Here is a 10,915-nt window from a genome sequence, read left to right as displayed (position 1 = left end):
CTTGTCTCAAAATTTTATGTTTTTGATGATACTGAACTAGTGAGTGCGCTTGTACGAATACTTTTTATAAAAATACAAATTTTTATTTTTAAAAGTATTTTTGAAAGGTTATGTTAGAGAATTTTGTCCCGTTGTATTTATAGTTTGTATATCTTATGTGGTTCGATATACTTAGTTCACTATAAACAAAGCTCTGCTACCAATCTGTCACACCCCCAAACCGGAACGACGGAAACGTTCAAGGGCGGTGGACGTCATGTTCAGTATCATAATTATAGTGAAGAAACTAAACACAACCATCATAAATATAATTTAAAAGGTTAAATCGTTGCAAAATACATGTTTCTAAATAAATTACATATGATGTCAAAAATAGTTCAAAAGAAATCTACGCCTTAGCGTCTTGCCTTCAAAAGTCTTGTGGTTACTTGTATTACTGATTACCTGAGAATACAAGTTGTTTTCGAAAGAGTATCAGCATTAAAGCTGGTGAGTTCATAAGCAATTTATGAATGAAAGATGCATGTTGTTCCTTAAAGTTTGTTATAAGTTTGTTTCTAGAAAATCCAATATTTTCTAAAAGGTTTAGTGTAGTCTTAACTAAACCAAGACTTATTATCTGTAAGTAAATTATCATACTTATATGTGGTTTTATATTTAAATAAAACTCCTTTTCGTGAAATCATTAAATTTCCGTGAATGGTGTGCTTGTTAATTTTCCCATGTGAGTTGTTATAACCATACTATGACTCGAGGACCTCGTACTCGACGTTCTTCACGCATCGGAATGTTATGACACTTGTCACCCAGAACTGCCGGTCTAGCTGTTGCATGCAGCTTAGGTGCGGGTTGTCAAACCCAATATAGATCTATACACAATTATCACGTTCTCCCTACAAGAGATTTTGGCTATAACTACAGGACTTTTCTGTAGTACTAAAGAGTACTCCGATGATGAATGTCTCACAAATTAAATCATTAACATGTTTACGTAGTTTGTAATAAAATACTCGTTTTGTAAATCGATAGTATTATCATTTGAGGTGTCCAAACTATACATATTATAGTTTTTATCAAAATGTTTTATGAATGAAACCTTATTATGCATGACCTTGTATTTCAATAAAATAACATTTAAAATGCTAGGTATAAAATCTTACACACCTTGCTCAGCATGTTACAAGGTGTGAATAACTCATAAACTTGTTTTAATGAATCAACTCTTAACTGTCACTGTTTTAGATTATTTATAGAAAAATCGTCGTAAGTCGAAAACTAAATCCGTAAACTCATAGAGTTTGGAAAAAGAGTCTACTATGTTCACAAATTTTCTTATAATTTTTGGTGGTGTCAAACCATTGTGAAAATGCTCATTTTCACAACATGGTCCGATTACGTTGCTGCAGTGATAGACAGTTTTGTAAAAATCACTAAAAATTGTAGAAAAGTCATATGAAGATGTGCAAGTAGTCGTTTTAAAGGTATAAACCTGAACTATTTGCATATTGAACAGTTTTGAAAAATATTAAGTTTACGTTGGGTAAAACAGTTCAGGAACAGGCCACAACTTTTCTATTGTAAGCTGTCAAGTTAAGTTTCAAATACATTTTGGTGTTTTAACTTGTATTCCCCCCTGAAAACTAAAGAAAAATTGAAAATGTAGGGGTATGATCTCACCTTTAGTGATTCTTGGAAGAGTGGAAGGTCAAGACGAGGAGTATCAAGTCTAGATCACTTGATGAACACGTAAAAGCTTGGATGATCCTAAGAACGATTCTTTAGTGTTAGAATGTGTGTAGATGAATCAAGGATGTTATGAAAACATGGAATAACACTTGATTTTAGAGGAAATACTTACCAAAAAGTGAAGTAATAACTCAAGAACACTTCTAAAAGTGGCTGGAAGTTGAGAGAAAATAAGCTCCTTTGTGTGGTAAGAATGGTGTAAGAGTGTGGGAATGATTAAGTAAATCAAGAAGTCCTCCAGGGATTTCTTTATATAGGCGAGTCGTTGGAGCAAGTTGGGAGTTTGAAGTGATGTGTGCATTGCTTTGTGTGACGTGGATAAGGTGGCAAGTGAGAGGGTAACACATGGAAGGCAAGTGGGCACACTTGACCCACTTGTGGGGTAATTATCCTCTTAATATAAAATAATGATTTTAAATTAATAAATCCTTGGGAAATAAATAAAATAATAGTTCTGGGGTTAAAAATGATAAAAATATGAATTTGGTGAAAAAATCCCATCAAAAACGTCAAAAGCGGGCTTAGGAGGCGAAAGTAGTCGAAAACCGGACGTTAGGGACCGAACCTGCGAGGTTCGACTCCTAGGAGCTAAGAACCGAGAGTAGGGAAAAGAAACCAAGAGAAGGGAAGAAGAAACCGAGAGGGAACCGAAGGTCGAAAGGGGAATGCGAGGGTCTCGGATGGGGGGCGAGGTTTCGGTCTTCGCTGCAGATTTCGGCTTTCGCTGCAAGTCTCGGTCTTTGCTGCAGGTCTCGGTCTTCGTTGCAGGCTTCTGATAGGGTTTCGGTTCTGACAAGGTTTCGGCTCCTAAGAGGAGTTTCGACTCTTAAGAGGAGTTTCGGCTCTAAATGACTATTTTTCAATATAACTCCCCGTTTTGCACGATTTTTGGGCACGTTAAGGGTCAGGATGACCCGGATGACTATAAAAAGTTGAGAGAGATTTGGGAGAGATTTGAGAGAGGTTCATTTTTAGCCATTTTTATTGAATAATCTTGCAAAGCAAGGTCCGGGGACCCCGTTATACTTCGTTTATGATTATTTTAAGTCCCCGAAAGGGTCCTTAGTCGTGTTTTGATGCGTTTAACTCCGTTGTTAGGGTTTCACATTGATAAACACATAGATTTACCGAGACACTTGAATTCTTGACATACAAATGTACCTTTTTCATAGAATAACTTTTAATCACACAAGTATTATACGAATTGACCGTTTTTCTTGTTGACCTGACTTTGACTTGTTGACTTTGACTTTGACTTGAATTTGACGGTTGTCACTATATATATATATATATATATATATATATATATATATATATATATATATATATATATATATATATATTATCCCATCTGAATAATTACGAATGTGGATAATTACAAGATTTGAAATATAAATATTATATTCAAATTAGGGTTATCCAGGACATCCTATCTTCACTATAAATAGACCCCTTAGGCTTATGATTTTCGGCTACTTGAAACCCTAAAGGAATAGCTAAAAATCTTAGCTCTCCCTCTCCTCTCTCATCCTCTTGCTTGTTTGGATATGATCTAATAGAGGCGTAACACTTGTGACACTTACTCTCAAAGTTTGAAAAAGACTAGGATTTCATTTTTATTGTTATATAACAATCAATGTATGTTTTCTTAAACCTATTTTATAGATTTCAATATACTATGTCTTATAGGTTTTTCTATTTGATGTTCAAAAGTTGTATGCTCAATTAGAGAAAACATATATCAAGAATTAGGGTTGCATACACACGTAGGTATTTTTTGTTATGCTCAAAACCCATCAATAAGTTTATTTGAGAAAATAAAAAATGTTGAGAATGGAGGGATCATCTTCAGCCACTCATTTATTTTTGCCGCAAAAACCTTCATCGTACCGGTGAAAATGGGAAAAGAATACACATGTGCTTTCCAACAAAATATGGTTCTTTAAACTATGCTAATCATTACCTTGATATATACAAAAACATAGTTTTTTTCGTTTTTTTTTTTTTAATTTTTAAAGAGCTATTTTTATCAAAAAAAATGATTTTAATTATATTAAAATTCATAATTTTTTTTCTATATAAATAGACATTCATATTGAAATAGTTTTAATATATATATTTTAAAACTATATATATATATATATATACATATATATATATATATACATATATATATATATATATATATATATATATATATATATATATATATATATATATATATGAATCATTAGATGATTCATTTGTAAGATGATTCACAAGAAAAAATTCTCAAAAAAACATCTCGATGATTCATTTATATAATGATTTTGTTGTTATTCACTAAAATTGTCATAAAAGTGATTTTTTCTTAATTTACTTAAAAATGAATCATAAAGATGTTTTTTTGAGATTTTTTTCTTGTGAATCATCTAGTGATTCATTTTTTTTGTTCGTCAAAAAAATATGTAGAAAAAAAACTTCTTACCTTCCTACCAAAAAATTTTTCTTACCGGATCTATATATATATATATATATATATATATATATATATATATATATATGTATATATATATATATATATATATATATATATATATATATATATATATATATATATATATATATATAGTTTCAGCTATCGTTATTCATAAGTAAATAAAAATACATCAGAATTTTATTATAGTACATTCTTTATTCACTTACAAATAAAAGGTATGTTTATGTTTTTTTATAGTTTAAGTATCATTTATAGATGAATATAACATATAATAAATTATTTACAGCTTACATCAACTCTCGTCACATGTTATATTTACATATGAATTAAACGTGTATTAGTTTTTCCTCACAAGTTATATTCATAAACGAAGCATTTATTTATCATAATTTTGTTACGATTCATTTGTTATTCATATATGAATAAGTAGTTTAAATTTTCAAAACACTTCGTCTTTTATTAACATACTATTTATTTATATATCAATAACAAATTAACTGTAACAAAAAGCAGATAATGTTTTATTCATATATAAATATAACATATGATGACACTTAATACACGTTTTATTCATATATAAATATAACATGCGATGAAATATGAATAAAAAATATATTTAAGGTAAGAAAACTTTATTAGGTGTTATATTCATATATGAACGATATTTAAACTATAAAAAAGTTAAACATTTTTATTATTATAAGTGAATAACGAATGTATTGTAATAAAAAATCTGATTCATTTTTTTTCATTATGAATAACGATAGCTGAAACTCTAAAAAATAATTAATTATCATAAAACAATATCACTATAGATATCTATTTATAGATAATAAAAAATTGAGTAAATTACTGAAATCGTCCCTGTGGTTTGGTTAAAATTGCACGTTTGGTCTTTAACTTTTTTTTTGCACTCGGATCGTCCCTGTGGTTTGATTTTGTTGTGTTTTTCGTCCCTATGGTTTGGTAAAAAATGCATGTTTGGTCCCTAACTTTATGTATTTAAGGAACGAAAAATGCAACAAAATCAAACCACAAGGACGAAAAACGCAACAAAATCAAACCACAGGGACGATCCGAGTGCAAAAAAAAATTATGGACCAAACGTGCAATTTTAACAAAACCGCAGGGACGATTTCAGTAATTTACTCTAAAAATTATGAATTTTGATATATTTAAAATTATTTTTCAATAAAAATGGCTTTCTAAAAAAACGAAAAAAATTATGTATATGTTTTTGAGTAAGGTAATGATTAGCATAGTTTAATTAAATATGTTTGGTTGGAAAACATATGTGTATCCGTTACCCATTTTTGCTAGTACGTCTAATTATTTTGGGGCAAAATAGATAGGTTTATGTCAGTTTTGGTCATCTAATTTTTGATTTTGTGCTCATTTGACTACGTAACTCTTTTTAAGTTTTAAAATGTTATCACACTTTTGACTTTGTGTTTCTTTTAGTCACTAAACTTTTGGTTTGGTCATTTAACTTTTAGATTTGTACTCATTTAATCGCTAAAATTTTAAAATATTTTTAAAGTTTAGTGGCTAAATGAGCACAATTTTAAAAGTTATGTGACTAAATGAACATAAATCCAAAAATTAAGTGAATAAATAAGCACAAAACCAAAAGTTCGATTAAAATAAGTTAAGTGACCAAGTTAGCACAGTCAAAAATTAAGTGTGTATATATATATATATATATATATATATATATATATATATATATATATATATATATATATATATATATATATATATATATATATATATATATATATATATATATATATATATATATATATATATCAGAGGCCAAAGAAAAAATAATAATAATAATAAATATTTGTTTTGTGTGTCCCTATCTCTATTAAGACATACCTTTTAGAGAATAATTTATAATGAGATTGAGTTTGGAAAGATAATATTTTGAAAGGGCATGTCTTTGTCCATTCGGATAATGTTCTTTTTCCTTGACATCATTACCCTCCATGGTAGAAAATGATCTCCTACAGAACACATTTCATAAAATAAGATTATAAGGGTAGAAATGTAACCCTGGTTGTCAGTATTTGTATCTTGATTGAAAGCTATATGTTTGCTTATGGCTTTAACTTCGTGCGATCTCCTCCAATCAAAGAATGTGTCGATGATATATTGTTCTTTTATTGTAAAATATGTTTATAATTTGAATATATAATTAAAACAATATAAAAATATGTCGACTTTATAATCTATTATGTCACGGTTGACCATGATGCATAATTATGTGCACATTATTCAGTGGACATCTATTTTTCTATTGGAAATAGGAAAATGTGTGGCTATTATTAGTTGGCGCCTTGATTTTAATGGTATTATAAGAGTTTTTGAATAATACTAGCATCGTATTGTTTACAAATAAATAGACTTATTCTATAGCACGCGCAATGCAAATTTCTGAGTTTTCTTATAAATGTCTTATTTAGAATTTTAGAGTGTTCAATTTATTATAGATGTCTTTATAAAAGTCTGAATAACTTAGATAAAAATAAGTATAAAACATTATTATATAATGGTACTATTTCTAATAGAAATATACAAAATATTAATTTATTTTATGCAAAAGCATTAGAGTATCAGTGGGTGTAAAAGTGGTAATTTGCGTCCACCAATTATAGCATTGAGTAGTCGACGAGCATGATGAAGTTAAGAAATCTTATAAATATTGTTAAAGATTGTGAATAATTTTTGAAATGTGATAATGTCAATAATAGCTTTTAATAATACTCCTTTCTTAATAAGACCTGCATACATGACACATATAATGCAGAGCAATAATATTACAATAATTAGTATTTCCTTAATACTACATTTAATCGTTTTTACAATGAAAAAACACAAACGCAGACACAATATACTTCGGTTGTGTAGACAAAAAACCAACAAACATTTACATTGCACAAACAAAATCCCCACTTGTATCGACATCATCATCATCTTCAAGCTCATCATTACTATCTATTTCATCATCAAGATCCACACTCCCCCCTACAAATTGGCCCTCCTGTTTGCCACCCATTCCACCTTTTCTCGCCTCTTGTATTATCAATATTACTTGTTCGATACTTTGCAACTCTGTATTCGCCTTCATGACTTCTACACCAGACTCTTCCTCATTAGTAAACTCAGCCGGCATGTTCTTCAAGAACCATGGATGCTTCTTTATTTCCGCAATTGTTATTCTCTGCTTACAAAACAAACTATTATTATTATTGTTATTATTATTATTATTATTATTATATATTGTGTTGCATCATAATGCATTTTGAATGCCTGCGTTAACCACTTGAACACGCATATCGAGTTGTCCTGACTTCCTCCAGTAAATTATATATGAGTGTTGTTTTCCAGTTAGTACAATAAAGAACGAATTTTAAGGTTTTATATATGAGGCATTTCCCGTTAACTTCTATATTGTGTACCTTTTCGGGGCTATCTACGAATATCCGAGATAGAAGGTGTTTACAGTCCATGGAAACTCGAACATAGTCTGGAATGGAGTATTGCACGCCGAGTATCCGCTGTACAACAATAGAATGAACACTCGTTACATTAAAAAAGAAAGGAAAAATGGCTTACAATCCCAACTAAGTTTTCAAACTATTCAAAAAACCTCAATCATGTTTTGTCTGTTCAAAAAAACCCAACGAAGTTCATCTTTGTCTAGAAAAAACCCAACGAAGTTTCCAAACCGTTCAAAAAATCCCAATCATTTTTTGTCTGTTCGAAATGTTAAATTCATTAGGTTTTTTTGAATAAACAAAACATGATTTTGAGTTTTTGAACGATTTTAAAACTTCGTTGGTCTTACAAAACATTTTACCAATATGGTGATTTCCATAGAATTGAATAAAAATGTAACATAGTAGCTTTTTTAAACATATGTTAAGTTTGTTGGGTTTTTCTAAATAGACAATAGGTTTTTGAATGGTTTGGAAACTAAGTATTTTCCCAAAAAGAAACTTTAGGCTCTGCATGTAACACATAACACAAAAGCCGGATCAAGACAAAACAAAATAAGTAGTAGCGTCTTTGACATATATAGATTCTAAGAACTATTTCTACGACCAATTAATATAAATGGGACGAAAACTACAAATTTTTGTTCTTTCCAAAAAAATGGCGCAACATCAGGACCTCGATCTCTTATATGTGCAAAAAATTGAACCTCCTCTTCCTCATCATCATCCATCGAAATTCCATGAAAGAAGTTGTCGTTTTACTCATGATTGATATAAATTAATGACTCACAGTTAGTGTTTTTCTGAAGTTTCTTGGATCATCCGGATCTTCAAATGGATAAGCACCAACCAGCATGACATATAATGTAACCCCACAAGACCAAACATCTGCAATCTATACATATACTATAAATAAATATAATTGTTTGTGTAGCTAGCTAAACCAACCAACCACAAGATGTGAACAAGCACAATAAGAAAAAAAGAAATGTTAATTAAAAACTTGTACGTAGCTTTCGAAACCTTACCTTACCATCATACTCTTTTTTGGACAAGACTTCTGGTGCGATATATGCAGGCGTCCCAACTGTTGATTTGGGCTGGGAGTGTAACACCGATGACTGCATGGAAAATTAAGTTAAGTATATCGTATGATGCCTGCAAAAGATCATAATTATATTATTTGTATAATTTCTTACCTTAGAATATCCGAAGTCGCAGATTTTAAGGTGGGTCGTAGTAGAGCTCTCGTCCAAGAGCGTGTTCTCGAGCTTCAGATCTCTATGACAAATTTTCTGCACCAATTAATTAATTAATTAGTAGCAAACAATATAAATCGGCTGGTATGTATCATCCTTAATAAATGAAGGTTTTTTTTTTTGCTATATGTCAATCTCTTATGAGTTTTGATACTTGTCGTTTTGTGGTATTTTTGAAAAAAATATTATTTATTTGTTAATTTTTGATTCGTTTCAATTTTTAAAATTAAAATCATATCTAAAATATTAAATATAATATATGATATTAAATTGTTACATCAAAAAATATTTTTTGTCTACACTTTAATTTAATGTATAATCTTTTTTAAATCAACCTATGTAATACACGGATGTCATGTACGAATAAGATTACCATTGAATGGCAGTAGCTGACTCCCGATATGAGTTGCCGGAAATAAAATCTTGCCTGAACAAAAAGATATATAGATAAAGTAACAAACTTCATTTTCTTTTTTCCGAAGAGATGGAAATTTATAATAGACAGGTTTGATTAATTGGTACCTCATCCTCACTGAATCTTCCGGCCGTACATATTCTCTCGAAAAGCTCTCCACCGGCGGCATACTCCATGACTATGGCCAGATGAGTCTCTGTTAGTAACACCTATATATATTCTATCCAAAAGTCAACCCTTTTGACATGAGAAAATGGAAACTCAAATCAAGAAACATACTGAGAAAAATTCTTGATCACAGTTGAGTTCACCATATATATATACTGCATTCATGGATTACCCAATAGGAGATGTACGTTTCATGTAAATACAGAAGAAAACCAAGCAAAAACTCGAATAAAACTTGATAACAAACGTAATTAATTCATGGAGAACTACCTCTTTGAATCGAATTATATTAGGGTGTTTGAGTGACCTGTGGTTCAAAATCTCTCTTTCTACATGTTCATCAATCTGCGAAAATTATCTGAATCACCATACGACATATAAAAGAAACTTGCGGATTCAAGTAAAGTAAAACCCAAGGTTCAGAAGAGAGAAGAAGAAGAACCTTTTTGCCTCTGTCGATGTATTTGACAGCGAAAAGCTCACCGGAAGATTTGTCTTTAACAAGCTTCGCAACTCCAAAATTCCCAGATCCTATGTCTTTCACTATCTCATATCTTTCCATTACAACTTCTTATGCAAGAAAAAGTGCCAACTAGAAGTTGTCAAAGTCTTTGCGATCTTGAAAAAAAAAATACAATCTGGTTCAACATGCATTTGTAGAGAGTAGGGGAAGGGGAGTGCAGCAGACGTGGCAAGTTGTTAGTGGTTGGCTTTTATAGTATGAACCAGTTGTCACCGACGTGGGTTGGGGACCTACATATGCAAACGTTATGAAATTATTTTATTCTCTCATCCATCTCAATTCGACTATATTTATTTTTCACTACACTATTTCTTCAGAGTTATCATTAATATTTGACTATTGGGTTTAATAATAATGTGTCACCTTTTATGAATTTTTCGTTGGATTTTTTCAACATGAGAAATAATAATACTTAATGAGTTCATAATGATATTATGGTTTATGTTCGATATCAACTTGCCAATTTATTTTATGCCACACAAATATTAATTATTAGGTATTAAATTTATGTATTATACGGTTGATTAAAAAAATTAAATATTAATGTAGGGTCAGTTCAACAGATAATCATAATTAACAAAGAACCAATAAACCAATCGTGAACGTCGAAAATCATAATGATCAACAACCAAGGAAATAAATGTAAACTTGTACATTGGACGCACACACAATGGATTATACCAAAAAATCCAACTCCTTACCAAAAAAACTCACCTATTTTATTCGTTTAAAAATTTTTTTGCCACATTTTTTATCAAAAAAAAAAAAAACCCTAATACATCGTTGTTCTCAATTTTTCATCATTTATTCCATAAATTATAC

At 30.1% G+C, this 10,915-nt stretch overlaps 1 protein-coding gene across 1 annotated transcript; it reads right to left on the bottom strand.

Moving 5' to 3' along the window:
- Window positions 1-7,047: 7,047 nt before the first annotated feature.
- LOC145047304 (serine/threonine-protein kinase SAPK2-like) lies at window positions 7,048-10,241 on the bottom strand. Its single transcript, XM_078995556.1, has 9 exons — window positions 10,013-10,241; window positions 9,841-9,915; window positions 9,510-9,611; window positions 9,361-9,414; window positions 8,928-9,023; window positions 8,757-8,849; window positions 8,519-8,623; window positions 7,690-7,788; window positions 7,048-7,451 (listed from the first exon to the last, which is right to left on the bottom strand). The coding sequence occupies exons 1-9, from the start codon at window positions 10,130-10,132 to the stop codon at window positions 7,158-7,160; spliced, it is 1,038 nt and encodes a 345-aa protein (XP_078851682.1). The 5' UTR covers window positions 10,133-10,241; the 3' UTR covers window positions 7,048-7,157.
- Between the last annotated feature and the right edge of the window lie 674 nt (window positions 10,242-10,915).

This window comes from Lactuca saligna, chromosome 5, assembly GCF_052625555.1.
Source record: "Lactuca saligna cultivar CGN05327 chromosome 5, ASM5262555v1, whole genome shotgun sequence".
Taxonomy (NCBI): domain Eukaryota; kingdom Viridiplantae; phylum Streptophyta; class Magnoliopsida; order Asterales; family Asteraceae; genus Lactuca; species Lactuca saligna.
The sequence above is the reverse complement of the archived record's forward strand: the minus strand, read 5'-3'. Positions and strand labels throughout refer to the sequence as shown.